This window comes from Leuciscus leuciscus, assembly GCF_965113295.1.
Source record: "Leuciscus leuciscus genome assembly, chromosome: 2".
Taxonomy (NCBI): domain Eukaryota; kingdom Metazoa; phylum Chordata; class Actinopteri; order Cypriniformes; family Leuciscidae; genus Leuciscus; species Leuciscus leuciscus.
Genome location: NC_138726.1, coordinates 65,914,682 through 65,937,181, shown reverse-complemented (window position 1 = coordinate 65,937,181; position 22,500 = coordinate 65,914,682). Strand labels below are relative to the sequence as shown.

General features: G+C 43.4%; 1 protein-coding gene and 1 long non-coding RNA gene across 3 annotated transcripts in view; one reads left to right on the top strand and one right to left on the bottom strand.

The window, feature by feature from the left end:
- The window catches only part of nrxn2b (neurexin 2b), a 558,448-nt gene that overhangs the window by 463,549 nt on the left and 72,399 nt on the right, over positions 1-22,500 (top strand). Inside the window, exon 16 of the mRNA XM_082161672.1 lies at positions 14,067-14,248. Coding sequence (XP_082017798.1) covers positions 14,067-14,248 — 182 coding nt within the window. The remainder of the gene's footprint in view (positions 1-14,066; positions 14,249-22,500) is intronic.
- LOC309492665 overlaps positions 3,383-22,500 on the bottom strand; it is a 38,540-nt gene continuing 19,422 nt past the window's right edge. Inside the window, exons 4-5 of one of the 2 annotated variants that reach the window (XR_014203638.1) lie at positions 3,605-3,836; positions 3,383-3,536 (exon numbers count right to left, since the gene is read on the bottom strand). This is a non-coding gene — a long non-coding RNA (uncharacterized lncRNA). Of the gene's footprint in view, positions 3,537-3,585; positions 3,837-22,500 lie in introns of those variants that run through there. The other variant, XR_014203639.1, reaches the window with a different exon arrangement.

Below are 22,500 nucleotides of genomic sequence, written 5' to 3'. Positions count from 1 at the left end.
TTCCAGCCAACAGGGAATGCTCTCTCAGAGTTTTGATCAAACGCTCTTTCAGTAATATCATCTGGTCTTTAATAAAGCTCTCAAAATGTTAGCACAAAAACATTATTTATACATCGATCATGGAGCGTTTTTTAGTTGGACGTTCGTCTAACGTGTTTGAAACGTTGCTACTTGTGTCAGGACGTTCAGAGAACATTCAGGAATAATGTTTTCATAACTGGGAGTGTTTGACGGATGTCTCTGTTTTCTGCTTGTTGTTTCATCAGTGATTGATATTGTTTCTGCTGTTATTGACTGAATTCTGCGGAGAACATGAGCTGATCGTTCTACTGAGATTCAGTGAAGGTGTTTAAAGCTGATTGATCAGTGCGGTGTGTGTGTGTGTGTTTTGCCCTAACCCCAACCATCATAACTAATAGCCTGACCCTAAAACCAAGTCTTGACCCTCAAACCCTTTAAAGGCTCTCAGAAAGTGAGGACTGGCCAACATGTCCTCTTTCCTCTATTGCTCCGCTGGTGTCACACACACACACACACACACACACACACACACACACACACACACACACACACACACACACACACACACTCTGTTGTCTCGTCTGACATTTCCTTCCTTCCTTTATCGCTCTTAATCACTTGTTTATCCCACACTATTACTGCGCAGCATCTCTGGTCCTCTTATCTGCCTCAGTGTGTTTATTTATTCATTTTCGCTGCGTTTGTTAAATGTCACTGGAGACGGAGGACACACACACACACACACACACACACACACACACACACACACACAGAGCGCAGAGCGTCACTGTCCGACACACAGGACACAATAAGAACGATTACGTGAGTTCATGAATATGAAACTGAAGATTATTATACGACTGCAGTTGATGTCGATGAGAAGCCGCTTCTGGTCTGTGTTTTGCCAAAAGAAAAGCTTGAAGCATATCAGTGATCTCCAGAACAGGAGTGTGTTCATCGCTCACACAGGACAGCACTAGATCACGGGTGTGACTGCAGAACTGATGAACATACACACGTTTCCAGAGTCTCTGTGGATAAAGTGCCAAATGTCAACGAGACTCTGCTGGTGATGCTATCGGCCCAAACATTAGCACACACACACACACACACACACTCGCATGAGAGAGCGAACCGGATCACAGGAGCAGATGTTATCTAACACAGATATAGATCTCACGCTCTTCCTATCAGCCAATCACACACCTTGTCCTGACAAGACGTGATGCGATAAGATTCCAGGGACAAATAATGTGTCTGTCCACACTAGACGCGACGCGACTGCGAGATGCATCAAAATCAATCAAAACCACACAGCCAATCAGAACAGTGTGTGGGCGGAGTCAGCCAATCAGAACAGCGTGTGGGCGGAGTCTCGCGGCACCAGAGAGTAATCTTGAGTCCCTACATAATCAAATACACATATATTACACCATTTAAACATTATTCAAACACATAGGCTACTGAGTTACTAAAACAATCGTTGTCAAAGAATACACTTGTTTGTTCACAGTTCTAATGTTCTTGTTTCCATTTGTTTAATTTCAAGATCTGAGGTGAATTATCCACTGTTGCTTTTACAGCAAAGCTGGAGCACTAAATGATATTCAGAGTCACATGACACGCTTTTAACATTAAATAAAGCAGTCCCTGAGATCATCATCGCCACACTTTGTGTTTGTTGTTCCAGCGCGACGTCGCAGAAAAATAGAAACCGTTTCTAAAATTGAATCGTCGCGGCGTCACGTGTAGTTAGGACTCGGTATCAGGCTCTCGGAGGAATTGTGCGTCTCTGAGTAAATAAAAACACTCCGGAAACACAGAGAGAATGAATACACTCATCAAACACCTACAGAGAGATTAAAGATATTAGACTGAATCACACACACACACACACACACACACACACACACACACACACACACACACACACACACACACATACTCTCACACATACACTTACATACTCACACACACTCACATACTCACACACACATACTTTGTTTTCCCATTTATTGACTGACAGCTCTCCTGTCCTCATGTTGAGACAAATCGAAGTGCAGAGGCATGTGTGTGTGTGTGTGTGTGTGTGTGTGTGTGTGTGTGTGTGTGTGTGTGTGTGTGTGTGTGTGTGTGTGTGTGTGTGTGTGTGTGTGTGTGTGTGTGTGTGTGTGTAAACATGATGGTTATTGTAGTTCTATTGTAGACTAAATGTGAGCATTTACTCGTCTCACTTGCACAAAAACGTTCAGTATCCCTCAAAACGAATAAAAACAGTAAAATGCAATCAATCTCAGAATTTTACGCAAAACTTTATAATTAACTATATTGAATTACACAAATATACTTTATTTAATCTCACTTCATTAACCAATGTCTTTGCTGCTGACCTTAAGGGATCTTATTCAACCATATTAATAAGAAAAAATTACTTTAGATTAGATTTAGAAATAAGAGTGTTGAACTTCCTTCTCCTGTCTCCTATTGATCTTTAATCCAGAATAACAGAAGCTGAAAGGTTTAAATATGCATCTACTCTACTCTACTGTACTCTACTGTACTCTACCTCTACTGTACTGCACTCTACTGTACTCTACCTCTACTGTACTCTACCTCTACTGTACTCTACCTCTACTGTACTACCTCTGCTATACTCTACCTTTACTGTACTCTACTGTACTATACTGTACTCTACCTCTACTGTACTCTACTGTACTGTACTATACTGTACTCTACCTCTACTGTACTCTACTATTCTCTACATCTACTGTACTCTACCTCTACTGTACTCTAATATACACTCTATCTCTACTGTACTCTACTGTACTCTACCTCTACTGTACTCTACTGTACACTGCCGTACACTGCTGTACTCTACCTCTACTGTACTCTACTATACTCTACCTCTACTGTACTCTACTGTACTCTACCTCTACTGTACTCTACTGTACACTGCTGTACTCTACCTCTACTGTACTCTACTGTACTCTACCTCTACTGTACTCTACTATACTCTGCCTCTACTGTACTCTACTGTACACTGCCATACACTGCTGTACTCTACCTCTACTGTACTCTACTATACTCTACCTCTACTGTACTCTACTATACTCTACATCTACTGTACACTGCCGTACACTGCTGTACTCTACCTCTACTGTACTCTACTGTACTCTACCTCTACTGTACTCTACCTCTTCTGTACTCTACTGTACTCTACTTCTACTGTACACTAACTCTACTGTACTCTACGTCTACTGTACTCTACTATACTCTACTTCTACTGTACTCTACTGTACACTACTGTACTCTACATCTACTGTACACCACTGTATTCTATCTTGACTGTACTCTACTCTACTGCACTCTACTGTACTCTACCTCCACTGTACTCTACTGTACACTACTGTACTCTACCTCTATTGTACTCTACTGTACACCACTGTATTCTACCTCTACTGCACTCTACTATACTCTACCTCTACTGTACTCTACTGTACACTACTGTACTCTACCTCTACTGTACTCTACTATACTCTACCTCTACTGTACACTGCCGTACACTGCTGCACTCTACCTCTACTGTACTCTACTGTACTCTACCTCTACTGTACTCTACTATACTCTACCTCTACTGTACTCTACTGTACACTACTGTACTCTACCTCTACTGTACTCTACTATACTCTACCTCTACTGTACACTGCCGTACACTGCTGCACTCTACCTCTACTGTACTCTACTGTACTCTACCTCTACTGTACTCTACTATACTCTACCTCTACTGTACTCTACTGTACACTACTGTACTCTACCTCTTCTGTACTCTACTGTATTCTACCTATACTGTACACCAACTCTACTGTACTCTACGCCCACTGTACTCTACTATACTCTACTTCTACTGTACTCTACTGTACACTACTGTACTCTACATCTACTGTACTCTACTGTACACCACTGTATTCTATCTTGACTGTACTCTACTCTACTGTACTGCACTCTACTGTACTCTACCTCCACTGTACTCTACTGTACACCACTGTATTCTACCTTTACCATACTGTACTGTACTCTACTATACTCCACCTCTACTGTACTCTACCTCTACCGTACTCTACTGTACACCACTGTATTCTACCTTTACTGTACTCTACTGTACTGCACTCTACTGTACTCTACCTCTACTGTACTCTACCTCTACTGTACTCTACCTCTACTGTACTCTACTGTACACCACTGCATTCTATCTTGACTGTACTCTACTCTACTGTACTGCACTCTACTATACTCCACCTCTACTGTACTCTACCTCTACCGTACTCTACTGTACACTACTGTACTCTACCTCTTCTGTACTCTACTGTACTCTACCTATACTGTACACTAACTCTACTGTACTCTATGTCTACTGTACTCTACTATACTCTACTTCTACTGTACTCTACTGTACACTACTGTACTCTACATCTACTGTACTCTACTGTACACCACTGTATTCTATCTTGACTGTACTCTACTCTACTGTACTGTACTCTACTATACTCCACCTCTACTGTACTCTACCTCTTCTGTACTCTACTGTACTCTACCTATACTGTACACTAACTCTACTGTACTCTACGTTTACTGTACTCTACTATACTCTACTTCTACTGTACTCTACTGTACACTACTGTACTCTACATCTACTGTACTCTACTGTACACCACTGTATTCTATCTTGACTGTACTCTACTCTACTGTACTGCACTCTACTGTACTCTACCTCCACTGTACTCTACTGTACACCACTGTATTCTACCTTTACCATACTGTACTGTACTCTACTATACTCCACCTCTACTGTACTCTACCTCTACCGTACTCTACTGTACACCACTGTATTCTACCTTTACTGTACTCTACTGTACTGCACTCTACTGTACTCTACCTCTACTGTACTGTACTGTACTCTACTGTACTGTACACTGCTGTACTCTACCTCCACTGTACTCTACTGTACTCTACTGTACTGTACACTACTGTACTCTACCTCTACTGTACTCTACTGTACTCTACTGTACTGTGCACTACTGTACTCTACCTCTACTGTACTCTACTGTACTGTACCTCTACTATACAAGAGTAAATGAGTGCGTGAGTGAGTGAGTGAGTGAGTGAGTGAGTGAGTGAGTGAGTGAGTGAGTGAGTGAGTGAGTGAGTGAATGTGTGTGTGTGTGTGTGTGTGTGTGTGTGTGTGAGTGAGTGAGTGAGTGAGTGAGTGAGTGAGTGAGTGAGTGAGTGAGTGAGTGAGTGAGTGAGTGAGTGAGTGAGTGAAGTGAGTGAGTGAGTGAGTGAGTGAGTGAATGTGTGTGAGTGTGTGAGTGATTTTTGGACAAATGTTTTGATACGTCAAGGCATATCTAAATCACGCTGAAAAGTTTAGGGTTCACTACCAATCCTCAGACATTTTGAAAGAGTCTCTTCTGCTGCATTTATTAGATCAAAAATACAGTAAAACAGTGAAATATTATTCTAATGTAAATCATCTGTTCTCTATGTGAATATACAGTAAAGTGTAATTTATTCCTGTGATCAAAGCTGAATGTTCAGCATCATTACTCCAGTCTTCTGATATGCTGATTTCAAAGTTCAAAAGAACAGCATTTATTTTAAATACAAATCTTCTGTAACATTATAAATGTCTAATTTGATCATTTTAATGCGTCCTTGATGAATAAAAGTATTAATTTCTTTAAGTAAAATCCCCAGTTGAGTGATTTCTCTTCTCTCTGCCTGTTAACTCTCTCATGTAACACACGTGTCGAAGTCTTCGGCATGATTTCGTCTGCTGACGGTTTTCACACTCGATTTCACGGTTTATTTAAAGTCTCCTCTAACTAAACACAAAACCCTTCACAGTAACATCAGCGCCTGCTTTCTGTGGCTTCAATATTTCATGCGTTTTGTGCTGTTTATCCGCAGCGGATGTTTTATTTAGCGAAACCCCATTACAGGGTGAAGAAGCGTCAAAGCTCAGGTCTCGACATTCACACACACACACACACACACACACACACACACACACACACACACACACACACACACACACACACACACACACACACACACACACACACACACACACACACACACACACACACACACACACACACACACACACACACACACACACACCAAAGATATCTGAGCTTCATCAAACTTTAATAAAGCCCAGTGTTTTAATGGCCACAGAGGGACGGATGGGAAGGGGTTTTTAATTATATGGTCCTGCACTGCATCTTTGTTCCTGGCACTGAACGATGTCCTGAAACTTCCTTTAGCTTTTAATTGCACTTTGAAAGCGGCTGAATAACTTTCACACGCGTGTGCAGAATCTGGAGGAACTGGGTGTGAGTTTGACATCTGCTCTTAAACGTCTTTGAGATCGTCAGTGTCAGTTCGGTTCATTATTAAACGAGTCGCGTGCAAGTGAGCCAAACTACTTTTATGAAGATGACTTGTTACGGAAATATAATACTTGAATTGAAATATATTAGTTTAAATGTGCTTAGTTGAACACTGTGTGTGTGTGTGTGTGTGTGTGTGTGTGTGTGTGTGTGTGTGTGTGTGTGTGTGTGTGTGTGTGTGTGTGTGTGTGTGTGTGTGTGTGTGTGTGTGTGTGTGTGTGTAACCAAAATATCCTGTAATGCCATTTCTATTGAATCTTGTAAATTATGTATTTGCACACATTTGTAATTACACAGTTGCAATAATATATTAACTTTAAATGCAATATTGAATAACAGACTACGGTTAAAATTAAAGTCAGGTACTTTAGTATGTTACACAACACATCGAATCAAGTGCACTTCTTTAAATAATAATTCAAAACTTTCAGTTTGACATTTCTGCATTAGTTAAAAAGTGAATTAAGTGTGTTTAGAAACTCTCTTTAAGTGCAAGTGGCATTTTCCTTCATTAATATTGTATTAGCTGCAAATACAGTTGTTTAAATATGTACTTTTGAGATTTGAAGTGCTCTTGTTTTCACATGGGCATGAAGGCAGATGTTATGGTCATAAATGTCTCAAATGTCACATTTCTGTCTTGTATTCCAGCACTAATATCTAAACATTATTAATGCTTCTCCAGTAAATGTATCTTGATTTAAGAACATTTAGATATTATGCTGGAAAAGAGACAGAAACACTGAGGAAGAGCAGTTTCGCAGTGAAATCGTTAATAAAACCTCCTGTTGTTTTTGAGGCGGTTGAGGAATGAAATGTGCGATCATAGTTATAAACCAGTATAAACCACAGTGTTATGGTGACTGGTTGCTGAGTTGAGTGTGGTTTGATCAAGCATGAAATTGTGAGTTATTTCTTAATTTAAGTTTAAAGAATGTGAGGAATGTGCTTAAATTACAATTTATTTATTATTTATTGATCAAATCTAGTAATTTAAAGGGAAATAAAACAAAAAATAACAAAAAATCGTCCCAAAAAAATTGCATTAATAAATCTTTTTTTTTTTTTTATCCAAATGACCTAAAATAAGATTTCTGAAAAAAAAAAAGAAAAAAAAAAGGAAGTATAATGTAATGTCTTGTGGTGATTTTGCCCCGCAAGGGAAGGATGAGGGTCAGTGTGGGTGAGCAGAACCACAGTATTATAGTGACTGGTTTACTGAAGCGTAGCCTGTGCTGTCCCCCCGCGGCCCCGGAGACTCTGAGGACCTCAAGGGCCCGTGTGCCGCTGTGATTAAAATCACGGGTGCGTTCAGCTGCAATTAATGAATTACACATTAATCCTTCCTAATCTATTCCAGTTTGTCACTACACTGCTCACTTTCCTAATCACAGTAAACACACGACTCCTGCTGTGAGGCAGTCTAGAACATCTCGCAGTCGGACAGTATCTTATTGTCCCAACCCGTCCTGATGGTGTTCCTCGACCCGTCCTGATGGTGTTTGTCCTGGTTCTCTGGGTCTCTCACCTCATCTAGGTCTCCATCTGCTGGGTTTATGGTGTTCCTTGACCCGCCCTGATGGTGTTTGTCCTGGTTCTCTGGGTCTCTCACCTCATCTGGGTCTCCATCTGCTGGGTTTATGGTGTTCCTCGACCCGTCCTGATGGTGTTTGTCCTCGTTCTCTGGGTCTCTCACCTCATCTGGGTCTCCATCTGCTGGGTTTATGGTGTTCCTCGACCCGTCCTGATGATGTTTGTCCTGGTTCTCTGGGTCTCTCACCTCATCTGGGTCTCCATCTGCTGGGTTTATGGTGTTCCTCGACCCGTCCTGATGGTGTTTGTCCTCGTTCTCTGGGTCTCTCACCTCATCTGGGTCTCCATCTGCTGGGTTTATGGTGTTCCTCGACCCGTCCTGATGATGTTTGTCCTGGTTCTCTGGGTCTCTCACCTCATCTGGGTCTCCATCTGCTGGGTTTATGGTGTTCCTTGACCCGCCCTGATGGTGTTTGTCCTGGTTCTCTGGGTCTCTCACCTCATCTGGGTCTCCATCTGCTGGGTTTATGGTGTTCCTCGACCCGTCCTGATGGTGTTTGTCCTGGTTCTCTGGGTCTCTCACCTCATCTAGGTCTCCATCTGCTGGGTTTATGGTGTTCCTTGACCCGCCCTGATGATGTTTGTCCTGGTTCTCTGGGTCTCTCACCTCATCTGGGTCTCCATCTGCTGGGTTGATGGTGTTCCTCGACCCGTCCTGATGGTGTTTGTCCTGGTTCTCTGGGTCTCTCACCTCATCTGGGTCTCCATCTGCTGGGTTTATGGTGTTCCTCGACCCGTCCTGATGGTGTTTGTCCTGGTTCTCTGGGTCTCTCACCTCATCTGGGTCTCCATCTGCTGGGTTTATGGTGTTCCTCGACCCGTCCTGATGGTGTTTGTCCTGGTTCTCTGGGTCTCTCACCTCATCTGGGTCTCCATCTGCTGGGTTGATGGTGTTCCTCGACCCGTCCTGATGGTGTTTGTCCTGGTTCTCTGGGTCTCTCACCTCATCTGGGTCTCCATCTGCTGGGTTTATGGTGTTCCTCGACCCGTCCTGATGGTGTTTGTCCTGGTTCTCTGGGTCTCTCACCTCATCTGGGTCTCCATCTGCTGGGTTTATGGTGTTCCTCGACCCGTCCTGATGGTGTTTGTCCTGGTTCTCTGGGTCTCTCACCTCATCTGGGTCTCCATCTGCTGGGTTGATGGTGTTCCTCGACCCGTCCTGATGATGTTTGTCCTGGTTCTCTGGGTCTCTCACCTCATCTGGGTCTCCATCTGCTGGGTTTATGGTGTTCCTCGACCCGTCCTGATGGTGTTTGTCCTGGTTCTCTGGGTCTCTCACCTCATCTGGGTCTCCATCTGCTGGGTTTATGGTGTTCCTCGACCCGCCCTGATGGTGTTTGTCCTGGTTCTCTGGGTCTCTCACCTCATCTGGGTCTCCATCTGCTGGGTTGATGGTGTTCCTCGACCCGTCCTGATGGTGTTTGTCCTGGTTCTCTGGGTCTCTCACCTCATCTAGGTCTCCATCTGCTGGGTTTATGGTGTTCCTCGACCCGTCCTGATGGTTTTTGTCCTGGTTCTCTGCGTCTCTCACCTCATCTGGGTCTCCATCTGCTGGATTTATGGTCTTCCTCGACCCGTCCTGATGGTGTTTGTCCTGGTTCTCTGGGTCTCTCACCTCATCTGGGTCTCCATCTGCTGGGTTTATGGTGTTCCTTGACCCGTCCTGATGGTGTTTGTCCTCGTCCTCTGGGTCTCTCACCTCATCTGGGTCTCCATCTGCTGGGTTTATGGTGTTCCTCGACCCGTCCTGATGATGTTTGTCCTGGTTCTCTGGGTCTCCATCTTCTGGGTTGATGGTGTTCCTCAGATCAGGCCGTTAGTCTGTTGGACACGTCTGGAGTGAGAATGAAATAAATGTGTGTTTAATTGAGTTTAGATGTGTAGAAGCAGAGCTGCATTGACGGTGCTGATGTGATGATTGTGATGTGTTGATATCGGCTCGAGTCTTATAATGATAAGCATGTCAGTAATATGGTATTGTGTGAATAATATACGGACATGCTTGTTCGTTGAGTTAGTCATATGCTATGGTCGTGTCCTAACTATAATGCGTTAAGAGCTCGCTCAAGCACTGCGGAGCTAAACCATTTAGTGCTTTGTAAGTAACCAGCAATATTTTAAAATGTATACGATGTTTAATAGGGAGCCAGTGCAGTGTTGACAGAACCGGGCTAATATGGTCAGACTGGTTCTGGTAAGAACTCGAGCTGCTGCGTTTTGGACCAGCTGTAGTTTGTTTATTAAGCGTGCAGGGCAACCACCCAGTAGAGCATTACTATAATCTAGCCTTGAGGTCATGAACGCATGGACTAACTGTTCCGCATTTGTCAATGAGGGCGTGTCTTCATCGATCCGGCGGCTGATGAAAGGCCTGCTCTCACTCAGGTCCTACTCTCACTCAGGTCCTGCTCTCACTCAGGTCCTGCTCTAACTGAGGTCCTGCTCTCACTCAGGTCCTCACTCATGTCCTGCTCTCACTCAGGTCCTGCTCGCTGATCACGGTGTGTGTTTCCGGCGCTCCATCGGTCTCCATCACTGCGGGAACACAGACCTGATCTGATATCTATCATCTGATATAGTCTTGATATTTAAAGGGTTAATTCATCCAGGAATAATTATTCTGTCATCATTTACACATTCAAACCTATAGGACTATGTGGAACAAAAATACATATTTTGATACATTTTCATTGTGTGTGTGTGTGTGTGTGTGTGTGTGTGTGTGTGTGTGTGTGTGTGTGTGTGTGTGTGTGTGTGTGTGTGTGTGTGTGTGTGTGTGTGTGAGATTGTCACTCTTCTTTTCTTGGAATCCAGAGTGTTTATGTGTTGTTCTTCCAATAACACCAATTAAGCGTGTTAAAATCGACAGCTGTCTCTAGTGTCTCTGACTCATACACTGATTAATCACACACACACACACACACACACACACACACACACACACACACAGAGAGAGAATATTAACACAATCAATACACTCTTCATTATCAGCTGGAGTCATTATAATTCATCACTGGACACAAAGCACATCAGTCACAACAGTCTGTTCTCTGCACAGTGTGAGAGGCAGTGTGGTTGCTAGGGTGCCTGTGCGGTTGCTAAGGTGCCTGTGCGGTTGCTAGGGTACCTGTGCGGTTTCTAAGGTGCCTGTGCGGTTGCTAGGGTGCCTGTGCAGCTGCTAGGGTGCCTGTGCGGTTTCTAGGGTGCCTGTGTGGTTGCTAGGGTGCCTGTGTGGTTGCTAGGGTGCATGTGTGGTTGCTAGGGTGCCTGTGCGGTTGCTAGGGTGCCTGTGTGGTTTCTAGGGTGCATGTGTGGTCGCTAGGGTGCCTGTGCGGTTTCTAGGGTGCCTGTGTGGTTGCTATGGTGCCTGTGTGGTTGCTAGGGTGCATGTGTGGTTGCTAGGGTGCCTGTGTGGTTGCTAGGGTGCCTGTGTAGATGTGACTCTTCCATTAGTTAATGAAGTTCAGACAGGTTTGAGGCAGTGTACTGAACTGAACACTCTCAGTAGCTCCCAGCATGCAGTGCGGCGTGAATAAATTACGCAGATGACTGTTTGTTTTCACTCTCAGTTGTTATGATGTGCTGATGATTATTATGGTCTGTTCAGATCATTTTAGGTTCGTGAGGAGGAGAAACTGGAAATCTGAGGTTTAACTGGTTCTGTTTTTTCAGTGTACATGAATGTTTTTGCATTTAACTAAGTTAATGTCAATCAACCGAATGCAACATGAAGCATCAATAATGATCAGACTACTTTTCAGAAGTCGTTTTAATGCATGCAGTGATTCTAGCAGAGTTAAGAAGACCATCATGACATGTTTCTATGTCAGTGAATGTGATGGAATAGCAGTGTCAGCTCACGACTGAGTGTCGATTGTGTGTGTGTGTTTTGGTTGTGTACACAGGTGTGTGTGTGTGTGTGTGTGTGTGTGTGTGTGTGTGTGTGTGTGTGTGTGTGTGTGTGTGTGTGTGTGTGTGTGTGTGTGTGTGTGTGTGTGTGTGTGATGGAGTGAGAACGAGCATCTCCTGCATTCGTGTGTACCCCCACGGCTCTCTCTCATTTCAGTCACGCTTCATATTCATGAGGAAAAGAAAATTAGATTGGAAGGATAGTGCGGAGCGAGACTCAACATGTCTCTCCATTCCCGGCAGCCATTTTACATTCTCTCTCTCGTCTCTCTTTGTTTTTGCATGGGCTCATTTCGACTCGACTCGAGCGGGTTTTGATGACGTCGCCGCATGAAAACAGAACAGAGACATGATGAAAGGAAACTCGCTCTCGTTCTGCTTCTGTTCTCCTTCTCTAAAGCCAGTCAGTGCCTTCCTCTCTCCTCCTCCTCACTCAGTTTCCCATGAGGCTCTTGTATTTCCTCTGATGTTTTTCCTCTGATAATTAGTCGCTGCCAGATACTACAACTATCAGCAGGAGTCTGAAGCGGGTCTGGCCCGAGGGAAGCGAAGGAGCCGATTGAGTCTGGGCTCTGAATCAATTGCTTGTTTCTGAATCGGTGGCTTGTGACGAGGTTTCTTGGCCAGGCTGTAATTGTCGAGGTGTGGCTGATGAATGATGCTCGAGAGTCACATGAGACGCTTCACAAATCCTGCTGGTGATCCTGCTTTTATTTCTGTCTTTCAAATTTTTTTTTTTTTTTATTCCTCCAGGATGAATTATTAGCTCTTAATCCGGCTGACATTCTTGACCGGTTCGGTTCTCATCTTCACATGCACTTCAATGAACTTTCAACTTTCCTGTACCTCAAACACTAGAGAATAGGGCTATAGCAACGCCAGGATCATGGGTTCGATTCCCAGTGAATGCATGAACTGATAAAAAATGTACACCTTTAAAGGTGCCCCTTTTTACAAGATTTAATATAAATCTATAGTGTCCCCAGAATGTGTCTTTGAAATATCAGCTCAAACTCATTTATTATAGCTTGTAAAATTTTCCCTTTTTTGTGTGTGAGCAAAAACGAGCCGTTTTTGTGTGTCCCTTTAAATGCAAATTAGCTTTAGCTCCGCCTCCGTTCAGAAGAGGGCGGAGTCTTTACTCGAGCTTCAGAAACTCCGGCAATAACAAAACACTCCAATCTCACTCATCCAGAATCCCAGAATAACCAGTAGCGAGTGCAGCCTTACGGAGAGACTCAGGAAGAGCTTCTGAATGTTAGTGGAGACATCTCTGTAGTTGTTGTGGAGTTACATTGATCATCTCATCATCATGTTTAACTTCTCCACAAGTGTCCACAGTTCCTGAGGTGTTTATAAGACAGCGGTGACATGTTCTGGTCAATAGTGTTCAGTGCTCGTCTGTGCTCAACCACAGAACAGTTTCAGGCTTTGCTGGATCTTTATCATTGTGTTAGAACTGGTCTCTGTTGTCGCTTGTAAAACCAAATGTCTGCTGGTGTGTGTAAACCTGCAGATTAAGGGCCGGTAATATTATAATAAGATCCTCTTCATACGTCAGAAGGAGAGCGAAATCTGATCGGCTTATTTTTAGACATGCTTGCAGATTACAGTATTTTTGCATGAACTCTTTCTATTTTTCATTTCTCAGTTATTGTTTGTGCATTGTTGATATTTTTACTTGTTTATGTATTCTGTCAACAGCATGTTTGATTGAAATAATTGAGTTATCATCATGGGGAGTGTTTTGTGTGTTGGATGGATGAGACTCAGGCTCTGATGAAGGTCCGCTACACGTTCTCAGGTGCTGATTGATCTGAAACCTGCAGAGCCTGACGCTTTGGAAAGTCTCTTGAACACAATGACTGATTAAAGCAGATGGAAGCACACATGAGCTCAGCGTCGCCTCATTACACGAGCAGAGATGCAGTGACCTTCAAACGTTCACACGTACACACGTACACACGCTCCTGGACTGAGCAGTGAACAAGGGTTACTTACTGATCTTCACCTGCTCGTGTTCACACTCAACGCTGAGCTCATTCAGCTGTCAGTGTTTCATCTAACACTGAGTCTCTGTGTCTGTTTCAGCTGGGACTACCTACATCTTCGGCCGCGGAGGAGCCCTCATCACCTACTCGTGGCCCCCGAACGACCGGCCGAGCACGAGGGCCGACCGGCTGGCTGTGGGCTTCAGTACTCAGCTCAAGGAGGCCGTCCTGGTGCGGGTGGAGAGCGCCAAGAGCCTCGGAGACTATCTGGAGCTTCACATAGTAAGAGTGATGCCTGGGGACCCGAGGGGGCGGGGCTTACAGTGACTGTGTATGTTTAAAGGGCGGGGCTTACAGTGACTGTATGTTTAAAGGGCGGGGCTTACAGTGACTGTGTATGTTTAAAGGGTGGGGCTTACAGTGACTATGTTTAAAGGGCGGGGCTTACAGTGACTGTATGATTAAAGGGCGGGGCTTACAGTGACTATGTTTGAAGGCGGGGCTTATAATGCAGTGTTTCCCCTACAATGTATTAGGCAGCAGCGCAGCGCCGCCGCTGGATTTTCAGCGCCGCTGCAAAATCTTCACATGATCAGTAATATCACGACATTCACTTACACACCTAAAAACACTGAAACATGGCGACCGGCGGCGCTCCTAATGTGATGGCTCTAAATCCACTTGTTGACAAGGAAAGAGCAAATGGAAATATTTTTGATTAGGCTAATGTCTCGTTGCCATAAGGGGCCGTTCACTTCACATTCACATGCAAATATTTCAAATGTGGGCGCGCGGTAAGCGCGCTCATATAGAAGCGACGCGACGCGGCGCGCTCGTTTTCTCAGGCGCGCCTCTCTTCATGGTTCATGTGTGTGTGTGTCGGCGCACTGCGCTCTCTGCTCAATGTTCCGCTCCGTCTTTGCGCTGCGCGTTCTGCTCCTTAACGGCCCAAACGCTCCAATCATGTTGGCTACCGATCACGCACTGGAAAAGCAAAATCCGCTCAAATAACGTGAAATTTCTCAGTAGTAGACTTCTGTTTGCTGAGCTGGTATAGCCATGCTGGGCAACAATGGTAAAATGACCTGCTCTGATCACATGCTCTAGTAATAATAGCTTTGTATGACTATACTTTATTTTGATAATTAGTCAGTTGCATAGGACTGAATGAAGAATAATATATTGGTGTTTTATATTTTAATATAGGGCTATTTTCTGTCCAATTTGTGTGGACATTTTTCTTTTTTTCCCCTTTTTTGTGTGTTTAATTTAATTAGTGATTCTACATTTAAATATGGATGATTACAAGTTTGGGGGAAATGCGATTAATTACAGCAAATTGTGCGATTAATTAGTAAAAAAATAAAATAATCGATTCCCAGCCGTAATATATATATAAAATTTTATTTTTATTACATTACCGTTTCTTACATTTGAGCCCCTGCCCCTGATGAACTCTGTGCACGTCCCTGGGGGTTAGTGAAGTAAAATAGGCTATGCAAGCTAGTCACCTTTTAAACTAATGAAAAGTTTCATTTGGATTTGAATGTTCAAAATGTCTACAGGATAAAATAAATGAAAGTACTGGTTACATGATGATGTATCTAAGTGCTAAAGTGTGTTACAGAAAAAAAGATCAGTAGTGCAGGTAAGGTGGAAAGAGTTTCATTTTTCCACTATCAATTTCTACCTTACAGCTGAAAATTAACACAAAAGAAAAACAAATAACAATAATCCTGTCCTAATCCTGTTTGTGACCAGTTCAAGGTACGTGCTGCAATAATCATGCCTTCTGTTGATGGTATGTAAAATTTGTATGTCTCAAAATGTCCATTTCTATCCACAAAACTTGCCAGAAATCATGGTTTAAGGGGTAATTAAAAAAAAAAATCTTCCAGGGGTGCATGCCCCCGGACCCCCCGCGAGCTGCTTGGTAACAACCTCCGGCACGTAACAGCACCGCTGCTGGAAAAATGTATAGGGGAAACACTGTAATGACTGTGTATGCTTAAAGGGCAGGGCTTATAGTGACTGTATGTTTAAAGGGCGGGGCTTACAGTGACTGTGTATGATTAAAAGGGAGGGCATATAGTGACTGTATGATTAAAGGGTAGAGCTTATAGTGACTGTGTATTTGAGGGCGGGGCTTACAGTGACTGTATGTTTAAAGGGCGGGGCTTATAGTGACTGTGTATTTGAGGGCGGGGCTTACAGTGACTATGTTTGAAGGCGGGGCTTACAGTGACTGAATGTTTGAGGGTGGGGCTTAAAGTGACTATGTTTGAGGGCGGGGCTTACAGTGACTGTGTATGTTTGAGGGTGGGGCTTACAGTGACTGTATGTTTAAACGGCAGGGCTTATAGTGACTGTGTGTTTAAAGGGCGGGGCTTACAGTGACTGTGTATGTGAGGGCGGGGCTTACAGTGACTATGTTTGAGGGCGGGGCTTACAGTGACTGTGTATGTTTGAGGGCGGGGCTTACAGTGACTGTATGTTTAAAGGGTGTGGCTTATAGTGACTGTGTGTTTGAGGGCTTACAGTGACTGTGTATGTTTGAGGGCGGGGCTTACAGTGACTGTGTATTTGAGGGCGGGGCTTACAGTGACTGTGTATTTGAGGGTGGGGCTTACAGTGACTGTGTATGCTTAAAGGGCGGGGCTTATAGTTACTGTGTATTTGAGGGCGGGGCTTACAGTGAGTGTAGGATGTTTGAGGGCGAGGCTTTCAGTGCCTGTGTGTTTGAGGGCGGGGCTTATAGTGACTGTGTTTGAGGATGGGGCTTACAGTGAGTGTCTAGGATGTTTGAGGGCGGGGCTTATAGTGACTGTGTGTTTGAGGGCTTACAGTGACTGTGTATGTTTGAGGGCGGGGCTTACAGTGACTGTGTATTTGAGGGCGGGGCTTACAGTGACTGTGTATTTGAGGGTGGGGCTTACAGTGACTGTGTATGCTTAAAGGGCGGGGCTTATAGTTACTGTGTATTTGAGGGCGGGGCTTACAGTGAGTGTCTAGGATGTTTGAGGGCGAGGCTTTCAGTGACTGTGTGTTTGAGGGCGGGGCTTATAGTGACTGTGTTTGAGGGTGGGGCTTACAGTGAGTGTCTAGGATGTTTGAGGGCGGGGCTTATAGTGACTGTGTTTGAGGGTGGGGATTATAGTGATTGTTTAAAAACAGTAATATGAACGTGGAGTGATGAAGGGATGCTTGTGAAACAGCATCTGTGCTGATATATGTACACAATCTCCATCTGTAAATGAGTGCTTCGGCTCGGGGCTTCTGGGTAAACATGCAGCTTTTATTTACCTTAAAATTTATTTCAGAAACACAAACCATAGACTGAAATAAATCCGTCCGTCCATCTGTCCATACATATCCATCTGGATCTCTGGAGCTTCAATGTGTTCCTCAAATTCTCACCCTAAATCTAAAGCCAGACTCTCTCTCTCTCTGAGATCAATTACTAACCCGTTTCCTCGGTCTCTCCAGTAATTGTCTCTCAGAGTGTGTGATGAAGGACAGACGGAGGGTCTCAGGCTGTTGTTGCTGTTGACCCTATAGCATCCGTCTTTTTCTCCGTTAACCATCACTGCTTTCTCACCACATACCGTGTGTTTGTGTGTGTTCTGGGAGTGATAAAGACCTTGGATTGTGAGGTGTGTGTGTGTGTATTCTACTCCTCTGATAAAGCTTCTGTATTGTGGTGTGTGTGTGTCGGCAGTACGGTGTTTGTGAAGGTGTGCAGTGATTAATCTGTGTGTTGGTGTCTGCAGGGGACGGCAATTAATTTTACCCTGCGTGGGAGGAAACTCTTTTAGCCCTCAAGACTCTCTCACACACACACACACACTTACCACAGCTTCTGTTTTCTCCAGTTTCAGTTTCAGAAACGAGGGCATCATTATGAAGAATAAAAGTTATACTCTCCTAGTGTCCAGAAGCCTCAATTCAATAAACTGATCCAAATAAAAAAGAAGTTTATTTTCCTGACCCCACTGGCAGATATTACTTGTTGTTGTAAGCATAAACTCACTTCATTTTGACCATTTTCTCAGAAAACAACACTTAATATCTTCAGTCATTGTGCTTCTCCGGTAAATGTATCTTGATTTTTAAAGGGGTCATGACATGAGAAACCAAATTTGCCTTGATCTTTTGGTATATAAGAGGTCTTTGTACCATTAGCCCTTCCTGCAAGTTTCATAGCTTAAGACGTCCTCCCCATTATAAACCAAGCATTTATTTAATCAAGCTCTAATTACGGCTCGTTGGGAATCCATGGTAAGAAGTGACGTCACGGTACGAAGTGACGTACCAGTCGTTTGCATATGACCGCCTCCAGCGCAAGACAACCACACCTCATTTCACATCATCACATCATTGTCACGCCACAGGTGTGGCCCGCTGCAAACACTAAGTAATGTATTTCATCTTAAAAGTACTTTTAGCCAATGATGTTAGCCAATCATAACAGTGGGCGTTACCACTGAACTCTTAAAGGGGAAACACCCCCAAAACAGACAGTTTGAATCAGAGGGTGGGAAAAGGTCATAAATCACAAAAATTTTGTCCAAAAAACTATAGTAATACTTTAATTGCACCTAAGGGAACATAATAAAACAAAAACCATGTCATGACCCCTTTAAGAATGTTTAGATGTTTGAGCTGGAAAGCAGGACAGAAACACTGAGGAAGAGCATGTTTTGCAGTGTTCTCTGGTGTTGTTACGCTTTATCTGTGTGTATGTTACGCTTTATCTGTGTGTATGTTACGCTTTATCTGTGTGTTACGCTGTAGTAGTGATCAGTACTTCATCTGGTTGTCGATGTGGGCCGGTTGGAGTTTCTCGGAGCCATCGGATGGGTGATGAACAGACGTCGCTGCTCCTCCGGGCTGGCTCGCCGCTTATGCGCTCCATTAATCTCCCAGTGACAGTTCTGTGCTGTAGGTCACTTACTAGTGAGCATCTGGGCATCTCTTTAATCTTTCTCAAGTCAATTAGAACGATGCGGACTGTGTGTCTGTCTGGATGTGGGATGATCCACACACACTGACTAGAATGTTCAGAAGAAGAGTGCCATAGGGAAACTGAACTTTAATGATATCTTATAAACCTTTAAAGGCAGAGCGACTGTCTTGTTGTGTGGCACTGTTGTGCTCTAATACACTCTAAAAATGTTTGGGTCAAATATCGACAAACCCAACTGTGTTAAAAAATTGTATTTAAAAATGTAAACCAATGGTTGGGTTTGTCCATATGTGACCCACACATGGGTTGAAACAAGCCAGCATTTTTAGAGCGTAGCGTGGAACTTACAGTGATGATGTCATTGCCATATTAGCGAATGAGTTGTGATTGGTCTTCCTCTCATCTGTTCAAGCATCTGCTGGTGCTGTTTGTTCGTTCACTCAAGCAACGTGTGTAATCTGACTAACTGAATAAACGAACCGGACAAATAATGTGACGCCAAATGTTGCATTTCATGACTTTCATGCACTTTAAAGAGGAATATCACCCAGGAATGAAAGGTTTGTCATTATTTACTCACTGAAGCCATATGATGTTTTTTGGGGGGGGTTTTGTGTACGTCTTAAGGAATCGTCACATTCATATAATACATTTTTAAAGCTTGAATACGTTTAAAAAAATAAAAATAAACAGAACAAAAGTCATGCAACTTTAAATGACACTCTCACACACACAAACACACACTCTCTCTCCCAGAAGGCATTTCTTCGACGGCCATCACAGTTTCTCAATCGTTCATGGTTTATCAAGCCGCTCAATAAGACACAAATATTATTCTTAGTGAAAGCGATTGTGAGTCCAAAGGCTCGACGATCAAGCTGACAGATTGGATTGAGGACTGAGACGCTTCTGTATGACCATTGTGATTACAGCAGAGCAGATAAACACGAGAGAGAGAGAGAGAGAGAGAGAGAGGGGCAGAGAGAGAGAGAGAGAAGGAGAGAGAGAGAGAGAGGGAGAGAGAGAGAGGGAGAGAGAGAGAGGCAGAGAGAGAGAGAGAGAGAGAGAGAGAGAGGCAGAGAGAGAGAAGACGGAAGACGGAGGACTCCCTGCACTGGATTCATTAAGTGATTGTAGAGAGATGTTCTTTACCTTCATTCACCGCGGTGTGATTGTGAGTGTATTTTTTTATTTTTTTTATTTTTTTATTATTAAATCACTCCTTTTAATCTATCTATCTATATATATATATATATATATACAGTATGTATACAATTCTCTGTCGTCATATTTTTCAGCTCACATTTTTTTTACAGCGCTTTTCACAGCACATATTTTGTTCAAAGCAGCTTTACTGATAATGTAAGTACATGCAGAGTTACATAAGTTACATTATGATATTTAATTTTATCACTATTACCATTTTCATGTACCATTCATGTACTTCATAGAAGTTTGTATCAATCATATTGAATATCCTGCAAATCATGGTATAACCGGGGTACGCGTTACAGAACATGTTAATATGACTTCAGATCTCTTCTTATTCTGTTCATGATCAAGCCAGTGAAACAGTTCCTTTGGTGAATTGAAAACCCAGCCACGACCCATCTTCAATGCTCTTACTGAGGGAAGGAGGTTGTTGGCCAAGATCTCGCGATACATGTCCCCATCCATCCTCCCCTCAATACGGTGCAGTCGTCCTGTCCCCTTTGCAGAAAAGCTTCCCCAAAGAATGATGTTTCCACCTCCATGCTTCACGGTTGGGATGGTGTTCTTGGGGTTATACTCATCCTTCTTCTTCCTCCAAACACAGCGAGTGGAGTTTAGACCAAAAAGCTCTATTTTTGTCTCATCAGACCACATCACCTTCTCCCATTCCTCCTCTGGATCATCCAGATGGTCATTGGCAAACTTCAGACGGGCCTGGACATGCGCTGGCTTGAGACTTGGCTGCAGTATTTTAATCCATGACGGCGTAGTGTGTTACTAATGGTTTTCTTTGAGACTGTGGTCCCAGCTCTCTTCAGGTCATTGACCAGGTCCTGCCGTGTAGTTCTGGGCTGATCCCTCACCTTCCTCATGATCATTGATACCCCACGAGGTGAGATCTTGCATGGTGCCCCAGACCGAGGGAGATTGACCGTCATCTTGAACTTCTTCCATTTTCTAATAATTGCGCCAACAGTTGTTGCCTTCTCACCAAGCTGCTTGCCTATTGTCCTGTAGCCCATCCCAGCCTTGTGCAGGTCTACAATTTTATCCCTGATGTCCTTACACAGCTCTCTGGTCTTGGCCATTGTGGAGAGGTTGGAGTCTGTTTGATTGAGTGTGTGGACAGGTGTCTTTTATACAGGTAACGAGTTCAAACAGGTGCAGTTAATACAGGTAATGAGTGGAGAACAGGAGGGCTTCTTAAAGAAAAACTAACAGGTCTGTGAGAGCCGGAATTATTACTGGTTGGTAGGTGATCAAATACTTATGTCATTCAATAAAATGCAAATTAATTATTTAAAAATCATACAATGTGATTTTCTGGATTTTTGCTTTAGATTCCATCTCTCACAGTTGAAGAGTACCTATGATAAACATTACAGACCTCCACATGCTTTGTAAGTGAGAAAACCTGCAAAATCGGCAGTGTATCAAATACTGTTCTCCCCACTGTATATGTATAAAATTCTCTATCGTCATATTTTTCAGCTCACATTTATTTGTACAGCGCTTTTCACAGCACATATTTTGTTCAAGCGCAGCTTTACTGATAATGTAAGTACATGTAGAGTTACATAAGTTACATTATGATATTTAATTTGATCAATATTACCATTTTCATGTACCATTCATGTACTTCATAGAAGTTTGTATCAATCATATTGAATATCCTGCAAATCATGGTATAACCGGGGTACGCGTTACAAAACATGTTAATATGACTTCAGATCTCTTCTTATTCTGTTCATGATCAAGCCAGTGAAGTCGTATGTTAATGAATCAGATCCGTTCTCTGCATCCGCTAATAAGCCTGATCCTGAGGAGAGAGTTGCATTGTGGGAAGATGTGTGCGAGAGAAGCGTCTTCAGCTGTTTAGTGATTCTGGGAGTGTGTGTGTGTGTGTGTGTGTGTGTGTGTGTGTGTGTGTGTGTGTGTGTGTGTGTGTGTGTGTGTGTGTGTGTGTGTGTGTGTGTGTCGGCTCGGGAGCGCCACAGTTTTAATGATGTTTACGACGCTGAAGTCGCCCTGGTTTCGAAGCGTGTCCCTAGTGCTTCGGTCCTTGTTGGCTATTGTTTGCAGGAACATTAAAACAACAATTAGAAGGGAATCAGTGCATGTAGGAAGTGTCGTCTGTGGGAACATGATGAAGAAACACACTCCTCTTCATCAGATCATTAAAACTGCAGTCAGAAACATTCACAAGATAATTTAGAAGATCATCAGATGACCTTTGACCTTCAGTAACAGATAGATAGACAAACAGACAGACAGACAGATAGACAGATTGACTGACAGATAGACAGATAGACAGATAGATAGACAGACAGACTGACAGATAGACAGATTGACAGAC